This window comes from Diaphorina citri, unplaced genomic scaffold (assembly GCF_000475195.1).
Source record: "Diaphorina citri unplaced genomic scaffold, Diaci psyllid genome assembly version 1.1 scaffold1108, whole genome shotgun sequence".
Taxonomy (NCBI): Eukaryota; Metazoa; Arthropoda; class Insecta; order Hemiptera; family Psyllidae; genus Diaphorina; species Diaphorina citri.
The window spans coordinates 26,331-49,082 of record NW_007378537.1 but is presented as its reverse complement, the minus strand read 5'-3'; the positions used below and the strand labels follow the sequence as shown (position 1 = coordinate 49,082).

At 32.8% G+C, this 22,752-nt stretch overlaps 4 protein-coding genes across 4 annotated transcripts in view; all 4 read left to right on the top strand.

Moving 5' to 3' along the window:
- The first annotated feature begins 1,993 nt into the window (after positions 1-1,993).
- Positions 1,994-8,695, top strand: LOC108252998 (protein krueppel-like). The gene is made up of 2 exons (XM_017446140.2): positions 1,994-2,158; positions 8,259-8,695. Exons 1-2 carry the CDS (start codon positions 2,146-2,148, stop codon positions 8,663-8,665), a joined length of 420 nt encoding a protein of 139 aa, XP_017301629.1. The 5' UTR covers positions 1,994-2,145; the 3' UTR covers positions 8,666-8,695.
- On the top strand, positions 6,069-7,104 carry LOC113469506 (zinc finger protein Pegasus-like). Its single transcript, XM_026827277.1, has one exon. It carries the CDS (start codon positions 6,584-6,586, stop codon positions 6,956-6,958), a length of 375 nt encoding a protein of 124 aa, XP_026683078.1. The 5' UTR covers positions 6,069-6,583; the 3' UTR covers positions 6,959-7,104.
- Positions 8,696-10,699: 2,004 nt separating the features above from the next.
- LOC103514242 (transcriptional repressor CTCFL-like) lies at positions 10,700-16,201 on the top strand. The gene is made up of 5 exons (XM_026827271.1): positions 10,700-11,614; positions 12,771-12,782; positions 13,188-13,515; positions 14,564-14,660; positions 15,723-16,201. The coding sequence occupies exons 1-5, from the start codon at positions 11,305-11,307 to the stop codon at positions 15,993-15,995; spliced, it is 1,020 nt and encodes a 339-aa protein (XP_026683072.1). The 5' UTR covers positions 10,700-11,304; the 3' UTR covers positions 15,996-16,201.
- A 620-nt stretch (positions 16,202-16,821) lies between these two features.
- The window catches only part of LOC108252993 (zinc finger protein 82-like), a 7,214-nt gene continuing 1,283 nt past the window's right edge, over positions 16,822-22,752 (top strand). The window contains exons 1-3 of the mRNA XM_026827270.1: positions 16,822-17,245; positions 18,292-18,573; positions 21,526-21,955. Coding sequence (XP_026683071.1) covers positions 16,991-17,245; positions 18,292-18,573; positions 21,526-21,955 — 967 coding nt within the window. The 5' untranslated portion in view covers positions 16,822-16,990. The remainder of the gene's footprint in view (positions 17,246-18,291; positions 18,574-21,525; positions 21,956-22,752) is intronic.

The window sequence follows — 22,752 nt, the reverse complement described above, 5'->3', positions numbered from 1 at the left end:
ACCAATAAGCATTCCATTACTTATAGCTTCCGTTTCCTCACCAATTATGTATTTTTTTTTTATATATATAATTTGTAACAAAAAATGCATGCTTACCATTGAGGTGAGTTGTAGAAAGCACACATCCCAAGCTCCTTACAATGGCTGCATGAGCAGGATCCTGTTGTTCCCATTGATGAACACAACATACAACCACTTTATGCCTTTTGTTGATAACTCAATTGGGTATTTCACTGATAAGATATTTTATTATTTTTTAAATTACTCAGAGAGGAATACTTAATTGAATCAGTACCTATCTAGGAAATTATGTACCTATTTGAGTTTAATGATTTTAAAAATGTTAAAACAACGTAAATCTATATCCACTGTACTTGGTTGATTTTTACTTTCTATTTCTTTTTCTTTTTTTTATTATTATTTATTTATTTTTTTATTAATATATTTTATTTTTTATCATTATTTTATTTATTAAATAGGTGATTTTCATTATATACCTATATATTAAAAAAATCTTCTTTAAATTTTTATACATTTATTTTCATTCTATTTCTTTATTTTTCTACTAAATATGTCATGTATCTCAATACCTATTAACATTGCAGATCATTTTTAAAATAATAAAATTTAATTACTCCATAATACAAATGACTTGACTTTTTAAATAACTAATTATATGATGAAGTTGTAGGAAACAGAGATCTTATCCATGACCATTATTTCACGAAGCTGCTTTGCACTTTGCAAATATATCTTACATTATCTTAACCCATCAGAAACAAGATCATGTTCAAAGTTGCTTCTTTCAACAGGATCCAGAACCTTGTCTCAAAATAGAACTATCGTTATTTATCTCTGTATCATTGAGGTATCCATTAGCATGTGTACCCTACACAGATTTAATACGTTAAATGCTATGATTATAACCACACTTTACTCACATTAGGTTTGGGACCAAGGGTTCATGTTGAAATGTTCATTGGCATTTGATCATGCTTGAAGACTGTTTGGGCACAGTTACCAAGTAATCTCAAGGGAGAACAAACATTTCAATATGAACATGGAAACCCTAATGTTGATTATTACAATTTTGTTAGGTAGGTTTAGGTTAGTTATTGAATAGACATTGATTGTACTGAGACCAACGTATTCTTTCCACAGTGGTTGAAATCTTTAGGAGACCACTTGCTAGTCTCGTGTTTGTTATTTGATTAAGGTTATTTTTTTTTGTATTTTTGACCCTCCAGGCTGCTTAAAGAAGGAAAATCTTGAAAATTAGGCACAAAACTTTGATTTTTACCACAGACACTTCTACATTTGGGTTTTGAGAGGATGTACTTTTAAATAGTTTTATAAATCACTTGAGCTACGGGCACTGAATTTTCGAAGACATTCACAACTAGACATCACGTTTAAACATTTTTAACCCGAAAAACTACTGGATAAATGAAATTCCATCTAATAAACTCAATTTTACTAGTTTTTACCATTTTCAAAATTCAAAAAAATCGCGGTTAGTTTTGTGTTTATTTATAAAATTTAGTTCCTACAAAATCCGTTGCGCGTTCTTCGCGCTAGTTTAGCACAGCTGTATTTAGCAGTAAAAAAGATCATTAGCAATTTAGCAGTAAATTAGCAGTTTTTTTACATGATCGATTCAGGACACCAGCCATCCAGACACCAATCACGTGAAACTTAGCTTAACCTAAGTGATTCATCGAGTACTGAAGCTATGTAAATTTAATGTGCATTAATTAATTTGCAAAAGAATAAATCACGTGAAACTTAGCTTAACCTAAGTGATTCATCGAGTACTGAAGCTATGTAAATTTAATGTGCATTAATTAATTTGCAAAAGAATAAAAAAAAACTTTGACCATTTTTAGCAGTACCCAATTTTGTGGCAGTAAAAACTAAAAAGTGCTCATAGCAGTAAAAAAATCCGGTTCGACCGTCGTTCAGCGCGAAATTTCAAATTTGTTTTTCCTGATCTATGGTTTATTGGTTTTGGGATTTATTTTGTGCCTTTTCTGATAATAAATTAATTAAATTAAGAAATCCTTTCTTAACAGTTCGTTCCTCCTGTGGTGCTTTATTACTAAAAAATGTGTCCTTCAGTGTTAATCTGTGTCCAGTTAAAGCCCCATGTACCTGATTTGTAAGTAGTCTATTCAAAATCAGCCCCAACATCCTATCGGTAAGTGAAAAATTCACATTACCTATCAGTTGGCACTTTTTATCTCCTTCACAGTCTTGATCTTATTATACCTCTTATCCTGAATTGGATGATTGGTCCAACCAGCAACTGTCAACCGTATTAAAACATTTGTTGTAGCTTTTAGGTATTGTACCTACCACCTTATTATCGAATATGGTTTTTGAACCCATCTCTTACTAGTTTAAATCAAGTGTCAATTTAAACATACACCCTAGATCTACATTGTGTTAACTTTAGAATGGCAAAGTTTCAAATGTTTACCTGGGATCTATGTGTGTAGAATTTCAAATGTTTATTATTATTATTATTATTATTTAAGAGGTTTGACAGAGGGAATTCTAACTGCTATGGTCTTATCGTCCCGAAATCGAAGAAAGAAGGAAGACAGGATAGGAGTAAGCCAGCCGCTCCAAGAACAAACATTATCCCATCAGGATAAAATCCGCCCCAGGCAGGAATTGAATCCGCGGCCTAGCGCTTACAAGGCAGACGCACTACCAACTAAGCTAACTAGGCTGGCTCAAATGTTTAGTGGCAGCTATGCATGTAAAATCACTACACACCATCTGAACATTAGCAAAAGATGCTATCAAATTTTAACCCTGGTATTACATACTTGGACATGACAAACCTTCAAGTAGGTTGATCACCATTTGTTGATGAGCTAAGTAATTGATTGTCTCTTGTCCCTTGAAAATGTCTATAAAACAGATGAAACTCCAAGTCGGGATAAATAAGCAACTCGTGAGTATCCAATTTCATAAATAACCTTTTTTTTAACATATTCATGGGAACAATCCCATTTTTACTTTTTTTTTTTTTTTTTGAAAAAAATACAATAAAATGCAAAAAAAAAAATAGTAAGGTAATTGAATATCATATTGCTTATTTATATCTATATTATTTTTTCATTTTATTTTTATTTTATTATTATTATTTTTTTTTTTTCTTTTAAGAATAAATCTGAATTATGCCCAGGTACTTTCAGAATAGTTCTGAAAAGCCCCTTTACTTGGGCGTATCAAATCCTATCTTGTTTAGGATAGGTAAAGTGTTGCTTCAGGTAGAAATTTAACTTGTGACCATGTGCTTACAATGCCGCAGCTAACCTCCCAAGCTTATATGGCACTGTGAAGTCTACTGATGTATAAATTAATTAGCTTTCTTTTTTTTCAGATATCCACTCAATATCTTGTTGTAAAAATAAACAAACAATGTTTCAACTTAACATTGATGTTTACCTTCTATTCTTTATATTATTTTTAGGAAAAAATGTGAATAGGTAGGTATTTTATTAAATCCGCATAACAAGGTAGAAAGGGGTGTTTAAGTACATTGATTTTTTTTTGTTACATTGGAAGTAGGTACGGGTACTTAACCTTAAATATAATACATGAAAAAAAAAAAAAAAAAAAAAAAAAAATCACTACAACATATGTACCTACCTCCACACCACTTGATTTTGGTGTGGTGCCCACTTGCAGATTTTCAACATCTGTTTTAGTAAGTGTTAGACTCATTAGACTCATTTGCACCATGTTTTATTTGCAAACTAATGACTTTTCATAATAATAAATTACAGGATTATTGACGTGTCAGAATTGTAAACAAAAGCTTTGGGCAGATATGTCAATTGTAATTGAGCACTGTAGAATCTGCCCAAAAGTGCCTAGACCTGATAAATCCTATGAATATGTTTGCTATGAGTGTGACTACCATGTTCGATTTACGAGTCTCATGAAAAGACATGTTTGTGTACACCTGGGTGTGAAACCATTCAAATGTTACTATTGCAATTACAGCAGTAATCAACATGGAAACGTAACCTCTCACATGAAAATAAAACATCAAAATTAAATGTGTGTAGAATTAAAATAATTTGTACCTTTTTTAATTAGATACCTATTTTCCAATCTTATTTTTATTGTAATATCTTTCACTCAGTAATACTTGTAGAAAATTTTCATTGTCCTTTCTTAAATTCAGTATCTGAACTCCTATAAAATCTCTTTGATTTAGTAAATTTATTGTTCCTTATTAATAATTTCCTCTTTTTTATTATAATTATCGGTTATTATTTGTTAGTTTTAATTATTATCATCAATTGTGATTTTCTTTATCATTTAGTCAACAGACACCTTCAAAATTATTAAAACCAAGGTGGGAAATAGTGCCATTGATGTACACATTACACAACTGATATAGGTACTACCTGATGTCTTTTTTATCTCCTTTTTCGTAAATTAATTCGGCCATGATTCACTTTAGCTAAGTGATACTTGCTTAAAATAAAAAAAAAGGACATCTCATTTCAAAAAAAAAAAAAAAGTCAAGACCAAGTACAGCTCTGTGTCCCATTTCTACTTTATTAGTTATTACTGTTATTAGATATGTACAAGAATTTCAACTTGTGAATATATCAGCTTGTATTAATAATAAGCTAACCGATTTCGCATTTCAGAATTATTACTTTGTTTATTTTGCGACGAACCTCTAGAGAGCAAAGTATCTGCATTGATTACACATCTTTGTTCAGGCGCTCAAAACAAAAACACGTGTTGCATTTGTGGCCATGTAGAATCTGGAGCATGGCGATTGAAGAGGCATTTTTTGAAGCATACGGGCGCGCTCAAAACAAAAACACGTGTTGCATTTGTGGCCATGTAGAATCTGGAGCATGGCGATTGAAGAGGCATTTTTTGAAGCATACGGGAGAAAAGTCGTACGAATGCTGCTGGTGTACCTACAAAACTGCGTATGAGAATGATCTGAAGAAGCACCAACGGAAACACACGGGCGAGAAACCATATAGTTGTGGTCACTGCCCGTACACCGCTAGATCATCCTCATACATGCTAACACATCTCAAGGTACACTCCGGAGAGAAAGCGTTCAAATGTGAATACTGTTCGTACAGCAGTTACTCGAAATCCAACCTGAGGACACACATGCGGACGCATATTGGCGAGAAACCGTATAAATGTTCGTCGTGTGATTTTCAGGCCACGCAAAAAATTCAAGTGAAAAAGCACGTTCTCAGTAAGCACGAAAAATCGCCGAAGGAGATTGAAAATTGTTGGTCTGCTACATGATTCTAATGTTTATTGAAGAAATCTCCGAGAATTTTGAGAAATAGAACATTCTGTTTATTACGTTTAACGAGCTATTTACTTATTGGCTTGCTTTTGAGCTATGGAACATTCTTTTGAATTTTTTTGAGAGAGCACAAGATAAAATATAAATCTTAATAAAGAAAATATTATTTAATATCATTTAATTTCTTTTACAATGGTTGTAAATTCAACTTGTAATTATGTAATGATTTGATGATTGAAAATTTTATATAGGTATCTTGTTTTCTAATTTTCGTTTATCTAGTTTTCCGTAAAATCTAATTTCAGTTAGCACTATTAACTTTTTCTTTACTGTTATTATGTTCAAGTTTCAGTAATATGTCAACACTGCGATCAGTCTTTGTTCGGAACCACTCAGCAATTGGCCGATCACTGTCGAACGTGTGATAAAATGCCCCGCCCTGATCGTTCCTATCAATATCAGTGCTACTCTTGTGAGTACCACTCCCTCTATAGCTCACGCATGATCAAACACATACGAAATCATACGGGCGAAAGACCGTTTCAGTGTAAAATCTGTGATTCCACATTCAAACGAAAGCAGACGTTGGACCTTCACATCAAGCGCCACACGGGTGAACGAACGTATAAATGTGAGTTTTGCGATTATACCGCGGCGAGAAAAGATACGTTAGGTGTTCATGTGCGAATTAAACATAGTGACACTTGGAGAGCCGACTATCCTTCTGATTTGAAATTTTAAAAGGTTTAACACGAACAATTATTCATGTTTATGTTTCGATGTAAATGTTTCGATATACACGAGTAACTATTTATTACTTTAGTTTTAATATATCTATATTGTTTATTCAAATAGGTACCTCTTTTTAATAAATGAACCAAATTTTTACACGGTATGGACGTGCGTTATTAATTTATTTATTTAGTAATTACACTTTGTGTTCTTATTTTTTAAGGAAGAGGAAACTGAAATCTTTTAGTTCTGAATGAATTCTATTTGTACATAATATCCTTTTAATTACATAAATAACCCTCATCACCTTCCAACCCACAGTCTTTACTAACAAATAACTAATAAGACAAAAATTTCGATTGAATTTCAGAAATAAGTATTTGCCAAAATTGTGGTCTCATTTTGAGCACCATCACGGAAGAACTTCTGGAACATTGCAGAATTTGTTCCGGTAAGGAGAGGCCTGATTCGAGCACGGACAAATCATTCAACTACGTATGCTACACGTGCGACTATCACACTGGTGTTCGTGAATGTATGAAGAAACACATAAGAACTCACACTGGAGAGAAACCATTTAAATGTACTCATTGCCGATATAGTGCTTCTAGGAGAGACACGTTAGATCATCACATACAAGTGTCACATTTGTACAAGAAAAGGTTTCAATGTCCCGTTTGTGATTATAGGTGCACTAAGAAATACAATCTACAAATGCATGCCCTGACAAAGCATGATCTGGACATCAAATCAGACGGTATTATTCAAGATGCAGGGACGTATATTTTGGACACGGCTCTCTCTCCCGAGAAGCGGGTAAAATCGAGGGGGCGTACCAGAAATAGTGTGCTGCCAGATGTTTGGTCAGAAGCTGAGATTGAGGATGATAATGATGTTGAGGACTATTTCTAAAAATCCAAGCATAATAAAACTCTCTTTTTTTTTCAAGTCTAAAAGACAATGCTATGACTCAAAGTAGTTTTGGAGTATACGTACTCTGAAGTTCTCGTAAATTACTGTGTACATAGTGGGCAACTGAAATTTCAATCAAATTACGCTTAGTGAGAAAGATGGAAGTTTTAGGCTTAAAATCGTGAACGTAGGCCTTTCTATAGGTGTCCTTCTCTATCTTTGTTTTGAAGTCCTTGAGTGTTGATTTTTGAATACCTCTTATATTTAAAAGCTCACTTTTACCTTCTGAAAGAATTTTTGGGTATGCCTATTAATTTACCCCTAAAAAAAAACTCTGGTTGTTTTTAATCTGACTGCCGGTATAGTGGGAATTTCAATCTTGATCTCACTAAGATCCCCATCTGTTATTGTATAGTATTCTAGTTCAATTCTTCATTTTCAGGGATTCTATTGCCTTTGCTGTTAATGTTTTTATTTTTACCTAATAATTATTCTCCTGTATTCATGTTCTAGTTTGTATGTCTAGTCATTTGTAATTTTTTTTTTTAATTTATGTTATATACTTTAGTTAGCTTATTAATTTATAAGTTATTATCATTATAATGAACTTGCTTTTCTCTCTTCTCTATTTTATCCTAAAAATCCAAGGTGACCCTAACATGACATTCGAGTGGAGACATTTTTTGAAAATATGAATATCGTAAAAAAAATAAGAAGAACGAAGAATGAATATTACATCTGTAAGAATCAAGAGTAAGTAATGTATTAGTATTACTCAACCAATGTTTTATGTTGGCCACTATTTTTACCAAAGTATTTGTCATTCAAAATGCTTGACAACGTTATTTCACCTTTCTTTTAAATTTTACTAGTGTATATTTTATTTTATAATTTACAAGCGTTTATTATAATAGAGCCATGTAAATCTTATAAGTGTAGTATTTTATTTGAAGGTTTTATAGTATGCTGACTTTAATATTGTATAATTGTTTTACCATTAAAACTCCAATGCTAGTCAAACTCATAATCACATTATTAAAATGAGCTTTTTTGATCTCTTTCTTTTTACTTATAAGGTAACATCGAAGATTATACACAAAATAGTTTGTCGGGTAAATTAATTGTCATAGTACATTGTATGGTTTGGTTTTTCGTCCAACGTTTGGGCAATGTACTCGTATACTTGTCTTTGTAGTCCCATGGTTTATTTGTCTACGTGAGTCTTGGTTTTCGGGTATACTTTGTTTGATATTCCTATTGAGATGGAAGAGAAATTAATCAATTTACTTCTCTGTTTCAGATGAGACCGTTATTTGTCACCATTGCCGAGATCTCCTCCCTTATAAAATTAAGGATCTAGTCAGTCATGGGGAATTATGCAGTGGTGTCCCTAGACCGGATGGGTCATTCCGGTTCGTGTGCTTCACGTGTAACTATCACACGTATAAAAGTGGCCATATGAGACAACATATCAATGGTCATGTCGGCATCAAACCTTACAAATGCCTACACTGTAGCTACAAATCAACGCAGTCCTCCTGCTTGGGCAGACACATGAGAATTCACACGGGAGAGAAACCATATGCTTGTTCACTTTGCGATCTCAAGTTCAGTCAGAACTCACAACTCAAATACCATTTAACAACGAGACACGATTTACCAGACATGTCAACTTGTTTATCCATTGAATGTGGAGCCAAAAAATAAATCAAAGATTACCCATTAGAATTTACTTTTCCTCCTTGTTTTAATTCTAAACTCTTAATCCTTGTTTATAACGTGGGTCTGGGTTCACGTGTTTAATGTACTTCCGTTCTCTTTTATTTCTAGTGCATATTGTGTGTCAACATTGTATACGCAATGTTCCTAACGACATGGACTCTGTCTTACAGCACTGTGCTTCATGTTACCAAGTAGACAGACCTGACTCATCATATAAATACGTCTGTCCTCTCTGTACCCGTCATACTAGTAACATTGCTCACATGAGACAACACATATTTGCACACTTCAACGTGAAACCATTCAAATGTACTCTGTGTGAGTTTAAATGCACACACTCTTCATCTTTAATTCGACACATGAAGTTACATACGGGTGAGAAACCATATAAATGTACACAGTGCAACTACGCGTGTGCCGAAAGTTCTTGTTTGAAAATTCATGTTTTTTCTAAACATCCAAATACTTGAAATAAAATTTAAAAGCCCTTGGTTTGTCTCTCCTTTTTCCCCCGCCTCATCTACGAGTATCTAACTTCCTTAATATCTTGTAAAATAGTAGGTATCTTGAGTGGGAAAAGAAGATGAAGATAAAATAACAGGTACCTAACTCCAATATTTTTAATTTGTAACCTACATCTACTACATTTTCCACTCGTTTCCAGATGAACATCCTTGTCTTCGGTGCAAAAAGAAACTATTTTGTGATACAAACCTAATGCTTGAACACAGTAAAGTTTGTTCAAAGATAACCAGGCCCGATATTTCTCACAGATATGTTTGCCACTTATGTGATTATCATACAGCCAATAGCGGACACATGAAATACCACTTTAATAAACATTTTGGATTGAAACCGTTTAAATGTACATATTGTTCGTACAGCAGCACTCAGAGCTCTAACCTTAACATGCATATGAACGTCATGCATAGTTAAAATACATACCATCTTCGTGATTACACAGTTTATGTTAGTTAATCTTTTACCTATAGGAAAATGACCCAATAATCAATTCCTTTGCATTAGTAAACAACTACAACTCTTTTACCAAATTGCCATCAAACAATTTTTATATAAAAGATAATATCAATAGAAAAATATAAAACAATAGTATTTGAGCAGTCATTAGAAAGTTTCTACTTTTTACAATTATGTGCATGTATTTTAATTTATAAATATTTTGTTGTTAAGTTTAGAATAGAGTTGCATGTTTGTCCTTGATTATTTTACTCTCTCCGCTCGAAAAGAAATCCATTACAAGTAAGAGTTTATCTCATTTTTCTTCTCTTCATTTTAATATTATGTTTATTGATAGAGTAATACGAAATTATTATTTGTATGTATGTAGTTTCCCCATTAAGATTGACACCAAGAAGATGTTCTTTATTCTTTTTGTTCTCTTTCCTATATAAAATTATTTGTATCGAATGATGTGTGATTTATAGCTCTTATAACATGATTCAATATGAGAAAATTAACACTTTGATCTAAAAAAAAAAAATAATAATAATAATAAAATAACTATTCTAAAAACATTAACGTGCTTTTCCTAACTCATTGTGAATTTCCAGATCGTTTAAATTTGATTTATCATTTCAGACGTCATATCCTGCGAACATTGCAACGCATCCATCGTAAAAACAATAGAAGACTTGACGCAGCATTGTCTTGTATGTCCGTGTGTTGAAAGATCCGAGCCGAGTCAAAGATATAGTTGCTATTGTTGTAGTTATTTTTCTCCGTCTCGTGATCATATGAGAAAACACATTCGCGTGCACACAGGAGAGAAACCGTTTAAATGTGAAATGTGTTCATACAGTGCTCGTGAATCATCTGCACTCACCAAACACATGCGTACGCACACAGGCGAGAGACCATATAATTGTCGTCGATGTACATATAGTTGCACAAGTTCTAAAAGCTTAAAGTTTCACAGTTTAAATGTTCATGGGATAAAACCTAAGGTTGAACATTTTCGCAAAAATTGTAGTCAGCTAGTTATATTATATGGGAGTAATAATTAGGTTAGGCACGTTAGATAGTTCTATAAATATTCATGATAAATTTTCTACGAGTACCTACAGGTAGTTTTTTTTTTACATCTTACCAGTTATTTGATTTCTTCAAATCTCTATGCTCTGTGGTGTTGGTATTAACATCATTAAGGTTATTTAACAAAAGCTTCTTATATGACTTTATTACTAACCATTCAATTTAGCTAAATTCTATGAAAGATGAAATGTCTCTTCCTCTTTATTTAATAGCATGATCAGGGAATCTCGATGATTCTTTAATTTTTTTTCTTACGTTTTACAGTTAGCATTATCTTTTATGTTTTAAGAACAGTTCCTAGGGCGAAAATAAGTTTGATTATTATTTTTACTTTCTGATTCCTATGTTTTAACATTTTTAGGCGGCTTAAAGGTATAATCTGGCAATTTGCTTTTGCCAAAATATTTTTGTTCGCAGGATTCGTAATCTGTCAGTATTGTAAATGTCATCTAAGAAGCTCTTGTTCAGATATTATAGAACACAGCAAAGTGTGTAAAGAAGTGCAAAGGTTGGATGAAACATACAAGTTTGTGTGTTTCGTGTGCAACTATCATACAAAACGTTCTGATAATATGAAAAATCATATAAGAAGACATATTGGAGACAAACCATACGAATGTCCGCATTGCATGTATTGCACGTCGCAAAGTTCACATTTGAAAGTTCATATCCGATCCCACACAGGCGAGAGACCATATAAATGTTCTATTTGCTTGTTTGGGTCAACCAACTTGGCGGGAATAAAGTACCATTGCTTGACAACAGGACACGGAGGACGTGAAAGTTTCGTGAAGACAAAAAATCTAAAACTGGAGAGTGAAAATGAAATTACTTTTAACGAGATGAAACCTTTTGGTTTGAATCAATTTTTCGAAAATCAAATTTAACATTTTGAAAGTGTTTTTGAAGTGCCATATTTTTTCTCGTGTGTATTTTCATAGTGTCATGTGCTTGATTACTTAGGGAAAAATTAATATGTACGTATAATTTTTTGATTTTTTTTTTTTTATTTATAATTTCATTATTTTTTTGTTTTTAATCTCTGTGATTTTCTTGTTTTCAATATTAGATTTAGTTACTTTTAAATTCTCATATCTTATGTTAGTTGGATCCAATTTTTATAAATTATTTTTAATAATAATAATAATAATATTGAAGTTTATTTTATAACACATTAACAATAAAATGTTCTTTTGGAATAAATCCCTTTAAGTACTAGAGAAAATTAGGATCCCTTTAAGAGTAAATTAGGAACTTTCCTTATAAGTTTTTTTTTATTTCGATTATTTTCATTTTACACAAATTTTTAAGAAAAACAAAATGGCTGATGTTTCGGAAACCAAGCGAGATTGGAAAAATCGTCTCAGAATGTTTTTGGTTGAAAAACTCTACCGTAAGATTTTGTTAACGTTTTTCGTATTCATGTCTACAGCAAAATCCAAACCATAAACCGGACTTGGTGCAAAGGACATTAAAATGTTACAGCACCTAAAAAAAAGGGGTTTTCTTTTATTTTACCTGACAACCTTCGTTGATCAGCGGTTAGACGTAAGGTAGTTGAATGAAATGATATAATAATGCTCAGTTAACCAAATAAATTTTCTGATTATTTGTTGGATTTTCGGTTCCGGATCTCTTTTCTGTATGAAATACAGTAACTTTATTACTGATTAGTAGGTACGTTTAAAAGCAATATCAAATAAATGCAGTTCGCAGAATTATTTTCATTTAAATAATTGCAACTTCTGTAAAATAAATAACTTAAGTATGTTACTCGGTACTTGTTTGGTCACTCCACTTTTATTCATGTGTTTAATTTTTTCCTGTTAACATAGATCTCGTTATTCGTATTCAATTTTTAACATTTGATTTATTCTCATTGTTTGTGATACAAATTTTAATTTCAAAATTCCTTTTTTTTTCATATTCCATTATTTAACCTTAAACTTAAGTCTAATTTTGTTTAGTTTTATTAGAAAACTTGGTACTATTAAGTTAGTTTAATTAAGTTGTGTAAACATATTCTTGCCCATTTCAGGTCATACTTTTAGTAAGTAGATTAGGTACTTGATTAAACATTGTTAGTATAAGAGAGAGAGAGAGAGAGAGAGAGAGAGAGAGAGAGAGAGAGAAAAAAAGTGGGAGAGTTTCGATCGTTTTCTTGATACGAAAATCTGATCAGAAAAATGGGGCTTAAAATGTTGTTTTTCTTTTAAGTGCCATACTATAATGTATTTTAAGTTTTAATCTTTTATTTAAGATTTAATATTATTATCATAGTCGTACTTTTCAATGAAATAAATCAAAATTTAGAATTTTCAAGTGATTTCTTTTTTGTCTAAGAAAAATGTATTTTTCTTTCACTCAATGTATGTTGCAGCATGTATGAATATGCATGTCAGTTTTCGTTGGTGATATCATTATTTATTAATATATTTGTTTCTCTGAATTTCAGTATTCTCCATGGCTGATGTCGTTTCCAAGTGCAGTCGCTGTAAAGTTTTTATCACCAATCAAACTGAGGATCTGTTAAATCACTGTAAACATTGCAAGCATGTACAAAGACCTGATCAGTCTTTTCGATACGTGTGCTATGATTGTGATTACCATTCTTATAACAGCAATAATATGAGGAAGCACATTCGAAAGCACACAGGGGACAAACCGTTTATTTGCCATTTTTGTCATTCCAATTTTGCTGAAAACACGACGTTAAAGAAACATATAAGCGTTAAGCACCCAGAAGAAACTCCTGGCGCACTGTCATTCGCTCAGATGAACTAGTCTCTTCGGGTTATTCTTAAATGAGAATAGCTCATTGTTCGATAGTGTGGTCTAATCCAAATACAATTAACAGAAACAGATAGGTTTTAACTCTAGGACAGATTTTAAACCGTGTATTCGTTTATTATTATTTTTTTATTTTTATTATTTTTTTTTTACGCGGAAATAAATCCCATTTTTATATTTATTTATTGAAAAAAAAAAATACAATAAAATACAAAAATAAAAATATTAAAGATTAAAAAGAAATTAATACCTATAGGGTACTTACCCAATTAACTACATACCTACTATTAATTACTATTATAATATACATTAATAATGTCCTGCAATCTGCAGGAAAACAGATCCAGGCCTGCACTGCTGGTTATATGGTTTCCAATTTTCTCCATACGTTGGATTGGAAAAAATTCACCAATATTGGTTTTATTTTTCTTTAGAACGAATACATCGTAGGATCTGGTTTTTCTCAAAGGTACTTTTAAATTGAGGTTACTCAGTATCTCAGGTGAATAGATGAGATTGTGAAGAACCTTGTAGATAAAAACCAGATCCTGCATGTCCCTTCTATTTTTTAAGCTGATGATTTTGTTTGCTGCCATGATATTATCATAGTTGTGATCATCTATTCTGGTGAAACTTTTAAAGGCAATTTTGAAAGCTCAGTTCTCGAAATAAAATATCGTCATGTCATTTTCAAATAAAACTCTCACTCGTTTTTCATGTGTAAAGATAGAATAGTATGCCTATACAGAAAGCCCAGCATACGTAGAGCTTTACTTTTTATTTCAGAGTAATAGAGATTGAATTTTAAATTATATTGGAAAGTAACTCCTAGATCTTTAATATCATTCATTATTTCTAATTGTACGTTGTTAATATTGTAGTTTATTAGAATAGGGTGTTTATTTGTATAAAAGCTCATGACTTTACATTTTTCCAAATTCAAAACCATCAAGCAGTTAAATTTTGGATGACGTCCTGCTACCGATTCACATCGATAGCTCCGCCCACTCTCATGGCTATTTTAAAATCATCTGCGAACAGCCAACCTCGCACATTATTTGGAAGGATATTGATGATGTCATTTATGAAACATAAGAACAGTATACCGGATAGGTGCCCCCCCTGTATACAACCAGAGGTGACTCAGATTTAAAAATTGCATGACTATCATCCTTTGACATAGAACGGATCTTGACAATTTATTATCTGGAAAAGCAAAGGCTTCTTACATCAGTTTTACCAAAAAGAGAAATGATGGTCACTTATGTTGGTATAATTAGAATTTATTTATTGTTTTATGGTTTATATTTATATAGTTTGTTTTTAACTTTTTTTGTTCTATTTGTTGAAAATAAACTTATTTTCTCATTTGTGTTGTTTTTTTATCTGCTCTTTTTCTATAATAATTTTAGGAAGTATACCATGAGTAACGTAATTTTGGATTTGCAACATCTATCTTAATCAAGTTCTTAATACCAGCCACCAACTTTAAATTTTAACATCGTTTGAAAGTTAATTTCAATTATTTTCCTTCTCAGATTGCATTCACTGTCGCCAATTTCGCTCGACAAATATGACGGAAATTTTGGACCATTGTAAGTCATGTCCATACATGGCTCGACCGAACATTTTTAAATACAAATTTGTGTGTTTATACTGTCACAAAAATGCATTCAGCTCTCAAAATATGGCAAATCATTTACGGCAACACACTGGCGAGAAACCATATGGTTGCAACATGTGTACATTTAGATCAGCTAGTGTTGCCGGACTAAATTATCACAAGAAAAAGTTTGGACATTTTTAGAGCGATTTTTTTCCCCTTAAATGAACAATATTTGCTAGTCTTTTTTGTTTTACTAGACACCTACATACATAGTTGTACATAGCCGCAATCACTCTATTTTAGTCGAAGCTAGGTTAGTACTTGTGGAAGGAAATCATATGTGTTAAATTATTTATGGGTTTCCTAGAGTGTGATATAATGTTTCCCCTACAATAACAACTAGAGAGAATATAAGTACATGGCTTAAAATAAAGGCACTGTAGAGTTTTATAGAAATAAAATATATTTGCAAAAATAATTTAATTGCCATTCAGCCAATGAAATTTATAGCAATGAAAAACTTTGTACAAAACTGTTAGGTATACCTACATTTACACATTTTGTGTTCCCTTTCTTCTCTATCCTATATTATAATTTGTTTCAGATATTTTTTGTTGCAAAAATTGTTTGTCCTATATTCCAAAAACGCAGTTAATCCATCATTGTAAATCATGTTCACAAGTTTATAGAGAAGGCTCTCGATCGAATTATATTTGTTTTGCTTGTGACTATCGTCATGACAATAAACAGAAAATGGAATATCACATCAGAACTCACACTGGAGAGAAGCCGTATAAATGTTTACATTGTAGTTATAAATGTAAAAAACCTTATGATTTAACTAGACATGTCAAAATCAGACATTGAATCAAGTTTGGTAAAATTGTTGGCACCCTAGAATACTAATATATTATTGTTGGCACCCTAGAATACTAATATATTATTTATTATTGATGTACGCCTTCTCAGTTTAACTTAATCAAAAACAAGAGTACATTAGAGAGAAAACCCTTTGATTGGATCTCATGTCATAAAATTCCAACATGAACTCTACTTACCTTCTATTTTATGCATTTCAGAGAGTATGCAATGTGAAAATTGCAGCTCCTATGTTCTGCAAGCTGATCTGTTACATCATTGTAAAACATGCCCTTTTATTCAAAGGTCCGGTTTTGATTACAAGTTTGTATGCTTTGCTTGTGACTATCATACTCATGTAAATCATGCTATGCAATTTCACATCAGAACACATACGGGAGAAAAACCTTTTAAATGTGCTCAATGTAAATATAGTTGCAAACAACCCAATGATCTGAAGAGACATGTTAGTCAGGTAAAAAACTTTGTCAGGTATACCTACATTTACACATTTTGTGTTCCCTTTCTTCTCTATCCTATGTTATAATCTGTTTCAGATATTTTTTGTTGCAAAAATTGTTTGTCCTATATTCCAAAAGCGCAGTTAATCCATCATTGTAAAACATGTTCACAAGATCATAGAGAAGGTTCTCGATCAAATTATATTTGTTTTGCTTGTGACTATCGTCATGACAATAAACAGAAAATGGAATATCACATTAGAACTCACACCGGAGAGAAGCCGTATAAATGTTTACATTGTAGTTATAAATGTAAAAAACCCTACAATTTAACTAGACATGTCAAAATCAGACATTGAATCAAGTTTGGTAAATCTGTTAACACCCTAGACCCTAGATTATTATTTATTGTTGATAGACGCCTTCTCAGTTTCACTTAAACAAAATCAAGAGGACATTTGAGAAATCCCTTTGATTGGAACTCATGTCATAAAATACTAATATGAACTCTACTTACCTTCTATTTTATGCATTTCAGAGAGTATGCAATGTAAAAATTGCAGCTCCTATGTTCTGCAAGCTGATCTGTTACATCATTGTAAAACATGCCCTTTTGTTCAAAGGTCCGGTTTTGATTACAAGTTTGTATGCTTTGCTTGTGACTATCATACTCATGTAAATCATGCTATGCAATTTCACATTAGAACACATACGGGAGAGAAACCTTTTAAATGTACTCAATGTAAATATAGTTGCAAACAACCCAATGATCTGAAGAGACATGTTAGAATACGCCATTAAGAGTTAAACAGGAATAAAATTCCGTCAAAATTGCTTGTAAACCACAGAAATTGAATAATTATTAAGAACATACATTTAAAGTAAATTAATTGTATTAAGCATCTTTACCTAATTCCTATTTTACTTAAGTTATATATAAAATGGATACTTAAGAGTAGGTTTTTTTATCCCGACTCGGAGTTTCGTCTATTTTATAGACTTTTTCAAGGGAAACTGACTGTCGGTGTTGTTGTTGCTGACAGTGACAGTGGTGGGGGTGTGGACACTGTCTTCTGATGACAGATCATGTGTGGAAGACTGATACAAAGGATGTCAAAATTAAATAAATTCATTAATAGTGATCTTTACCTAATACAAATTCTCAAGTATTGATCTTCATTATTATTATTATTTTTACAAGAATTCAGGTTAGTTTTTCAGCTCACTTTTTGAACAATTCAATGTATTACCGTTTCCGAAATAAGCGAAGAATTTCCATCTTCAAACTAGTAATTAAAATATTATATTATTTTCGTTCTGTAATTACAGATTTTAGCTTCCACACATTACAATGTGTGCATTGCAAAAATCAGATATCACATTCAGAATTCCTTATCCATAGCCAAACATGTTCATGGGTTCTGAGGCATAACATTGATTATAAGTTTGTTTGCATTGCATGTGAGTACCACACTCATCTTGGCGAAAGAATGGGACGTCACCTCAGAAGACATACTGGAGAGAAACCTTTTAAATGTAAATACTGTGCTTACGAAAGTAAACAATCTTCCCATTTAAATAGACATATAAAAATAAAACACTATAACATAATTGACTACAATGACAAGTGACTGATGTTATAAGTACAGTCCTCTATGAATTGTTATTTGGTCTGGAACATATTATGTGTCGAATATTGGTTCATTTCCCCGTGAAGAGAAAAGTAAAACAAATATTCAAACATTGGAATTGAATGCTAAAATAAATTGTACGGTAAATCTTATATCCCTCTCTTGCTGTAAAATTTATCCTAATTGATGTAAAAATTTATTCGACTTTAATTTCATATTTCAGAATACGTGTTGTGTAAACACTGTAAAGCTTACTTGTTATTTTCCGATCTTTGTGGTCATTGTCAGACGTGCATAGCTGTTGAAAGACGAAACAGCGATTATAAATTTGTCTGCTACGGTTGTGATTACCACACTCATTTTCTCCAGCGAATGACTCGCCATATTAAAACCCACACAGGGGAAAAACCGTATAAATGTAATTATTGTCCTTACGAAAGCGCGCAACTTGCCCATTTAAAAAGACATGCAAAAGCACGACACTACAGTATAATGTAATAGGCCACATTTTGAATATCAATCATAATAATTATGTACTATCACACTATTATTAAATCTCGTTCTTATCATTAAAATTGACGATGATTCGCACTATTTAACTATTAAATGTACGAAATAAACCTGTCATGACCAACGATATTTACTTGGTAAATCAAAAAATATCCATAAAATAAATATTCTCATCTTCTTCCTCCTTCCTACCTTACCATATTAGGAATATTTATTAGTTTTATATTTTATTTTTCAGAATTTATATCATGTAAACATTGCAATAGTTTGATACTATTTCCCGACCTCTCAAGTCATTGTCAAACATGTCCAGCTGTAGAGAGACCAAATTTTGATTTTAAATTTGTCTGCTATGCTTGTGACTATCACACCTACACTAGCCAAAGTATTTCTCGTCATATTAGAACCCACACTGGAGAGAAACCGTACAAATGTAAATATTGTGCTTACGAAAGTAACCAATCTTCCCATTTAAATAGACATGTAAAAATAAAACACTAATTTTATTGATTACCCTGACTAGTGACTAACTTTAAGGATAAGCACAAGGTTCTACCTATCAGGAGTTCGTAAACATTCTTGAAATTGAGTAGCAAGAACTGGATGTACATTCGTAAAATACTTGAACCAATAGTTCTGAATTCTATCTGGTCCTGGACTTTTCCAATTCTGAATATAACGAACTGCACGTTGAACATCAGATAGAGTAATGATCGTGTTGAGCATGGGTGTTATGTTTTGAAATCTATTGGTTTCCTCTCTTATCCATGCTGCATTCTGATTATGTTGCTGCTCGATTCCCCAAATATTGTTCCAGTAGTTGAACACATCTCCTTCATTCAAGGTTCTATGAATAAAATACAACACTTTGAGATAGCTATTCTCAGTTTGTAATTAGCCTATTGAAAATGTCCATTTTTTTTTTTTTTTTCAAATCAAATCACCTTGATGAAATATTTTCGTAATTTCAGCCCGATTGCTTTTATACAAGTCAACTCTTCTGTAGTCTTTACAGTAAATTATTCTATTTCCAAGGTTCTATGAATAAAATACAACACTTTGAGATAGCTATTCTCAGTTTGTAATTAGCCTATTGAAAATGTCCATCTCAAAATAAAAAATCAATTCCGTAAAAAGTTTTATCTAAGGAAAAAAAAAATCAATCTGGTAAAAGTTGTCTCTCACTTACCCCGGTATCCGCAATGAATTCTCCCACCGATATCGTAGCTCCTGCACAAACTCAAACCACACGTGAGCGAAAGACTTTGCCCCGCCCATCGAGTATAGAGCGTGCGAACTGCAGATTGCAAGTCTCCAGACTAGACCGTCCGGGGGACATGATTTGAGTCCGCTCAACCCCTCCTGGGGAAATGGATAAGAGAATAGAGGAACAATAGATAAGAAAATGGTGAAAAATACTTTCCTGATTCTAAGCGCTCTTTGGATAAGTATTTTTCGTTTGCCGTTTCTCTTGTCTTTGGCGGAGAAAGTTTTTTTTTTTTTCAAAATAAGGGAAGTGGGTTCAATTGGAAAGGAAGTCAGTTTTTCTTGTTGGCACTACTTACCTGAGTAACATCATCTTGCTTGATAATTTGACAACCTATGCTTTCCGAATACTCGTTCCTCTGAAACGAAATAAAAATAACAATAATAAATTCAGCTTATTCGAAAAATGGAAAGTCGATTTCTGTTTGGGTCTGACCAAAAGCTTGTTTTTATTTCTAGTCGCCAGCCTAGTTACTTTGGTAACGCGACTGTCTTGTAAGCGCTAGGCCGCGGGTTCGATTCCTACCCAAGGCAGATTTTATCCTGAACGAATAATGGGTCGAAAATTCGAGAGCGAGAAAATTGAGAAATCACATTGATTGAATAATGTTCGCTCTCGGAATGGCCGACTTTCTCCTATCCTGTCTTCCTTCTTCGTCGATTTCGGGACGATAAGACCTTATCAGTTACAGTTCCCTCTATCAAACCTCTTGCATTTATAATGAAACTCCTTGTTTCACCGTAACTTTTGATCAGTTTGCCCGCTTTAAATAAAATTTAGCAGACATGTTTACTTGATTACATTGTTTACCATACAGAGGATTTGTAAATGCAATTTCTTTGTGTTATGTCACAACTTTGGTGCTCACTGCAGCATTGTAGGATTTTTCCCAATAAGTATCTCAATAATCCTAACAACCAATGTTTACCTACCATGCTGGCACCGGTCGCTATGCGCATTTACATGTCATAGCTACTCATTTTCCTCACGAGGCTGAGTGGGCCCCGCAACAGCCAGTCACGGGATCAATCATTTGCATGATACAAATTTCTTGACCCCGCGGGAATCGAACCCGGGTCTCCCGCGTGCAAGGCGAGTGCAGTGACCACTACGCCATGGGAGCTGACTTCTCACTCAATAAATGCATACTGGGTGACTCAATGATTTTCCCTCGTTTTACGTTCAGAATATTGCATTTGTTGAGGCCAAGTGACATACAGATTGATGAACTGAAATTCACCACTATTTCCATCATGCTTTGAAGTTGGTCAGAACTATGGGCATAAAGCTTCAGATCATCAAGGTAGAATGCATGTGTGACACGGGAATTAGGATCTTTGTTGAGTTTGTATCCATAGGTGGTGGAGTTCAATATGTTGCTGAGTGGATTCAAACATAAACAGAACCACAGTGCACTGAACACATCTCCCTGGTATATGCCTCGTTTGAATGTCAGTTTTTCAGATTGCACATTGTTACTTCCTGATTGATTATCTCCTTTCTCAAAAGAATTTCCATGTGTATTTATGGATAACCTTGTTGACCAATATCTCATGGATAAAAGAGATAGATTATTAAGTGGTGTTTTGAACAAGGATATAAAACGAAAATGTAGAATGGAAAGAGAAGATAAGTTAACGTTCGATTTTATATTACAATGTGCTATTCAGATAGAACAAACGGAGAAAGATTTGAGAGAAGAAACAAATGTTCAAGATGTTAATAAACTGCAAGAGCAGCGATTCTTCAAATCCAGACCCCATCATATTGGACCAACTAGAAATTTTCCATCTAGTTCTAAGATGACACCTTCTAGTTCACAGGGCTGTGATAATCGAAGTGACATGCATTGTGTATGTTGTGGTAGAAATGGCCACATGATAAGAAATTGCAGATTCAGATATTATAAATGTCATGTATGTGGTAATCAAGGACACCTGAAGAACATGTGTAAAGAAGGTCAAAACAAAAGACAACATTTTGTTTCTGAAATTGACATGCGTCAAGAAGAAGAAGACGACGAGACCTTGTCATATTTGTTATCTATTGAGAATCAGTTAAATTATGTGGATAAGTTTCAAGTTAGTACACTGATTGAAGGTAAGACCGTTCAATTTGAGTTAGATACCGGAGCGTCTGTGTCAATTATTTCTGAAAAATTGTACAATGAATATTTTAAAAATATCGATTTGCAAAGGTCCAATTTGAAACTTGCGTATTGGGGAAATGAACGAGTACATTTGTTGGGATATATTCAAGTTAATGTTATGATTGCATCTGAGCAACGGCTATGTGATCTATATATTCTAAAAGGAAATGGTTGTGCTCTCCTTGGTAGAAATTGGATTTCCATGTTTGAAAGTTTGAAGCAAATCTTCAAGTGTTTTCAAGATAATAGTCTCCACCAAATTATTTCATGTGATCAAGTTAAAAAGTTAATTGAGATATATCCAGAAGTTTTTTCTCAAAAGCTTGGCAAGTATAGTGGTGATAAAGTCAAATTAAAATTAAATGATAATGCAAAGCCAAAATTCTTCCAGCCGAGATCTGTCCCATTAATGTTGAAAAGCAAAGTTGAAGCTGAACTGGAGAGGCTTGAGAATCTTATATTATAAGAACGAGATCCATTCACTCATTCACATTTCACACACTGATCGCTCTATCTCTAGAACCACAACACCTAGAAAGCTGAAATTTGGTAGGAATATTCCTTTTATGGTCTAGGTGTGCAATAAGAAAGGATTTTGCGAAAATCTAAACCGATCCTGAGATATGATCAATTTTTGATCGCTAAAATCACCATAAATACACAGAGTGCAGCTGCAGAGACTGCGGGAGAGAAAACTTTTCCTCACTCGCCTAATATTTGAGTTTCGTTTATGTTTTTAGTTTGACAA

Coding starts and splice junctions, on each gene's coding strand:
- LOC113469506 (XM_026827277.1), top strand. CDS start 6,584: ATGAAGAAACACATAAGAACTCACACTGGAGAGAAACCATTTAAATGT.
- LOC103514242 (XM_026827271.1), top strand. CDS start 11,305: ATGAAAAATCATATAAGAAGACATATTGGAGACAAACCATACGAATGT. Junction 13,516..14,563: donor TCATTCGCTCAGATGAACTA/GTCTCTTCGGGT, acceptor ATCTGCGAACAG/CCAACCTCGCACATTATTTG. Junction 14,661..15,722: donor CCCCCTGTATACAACCAGAG/GTGACTCAGATT, acceptor CCTATATTATAA/TTTGTTTCAGATATTTTTTG.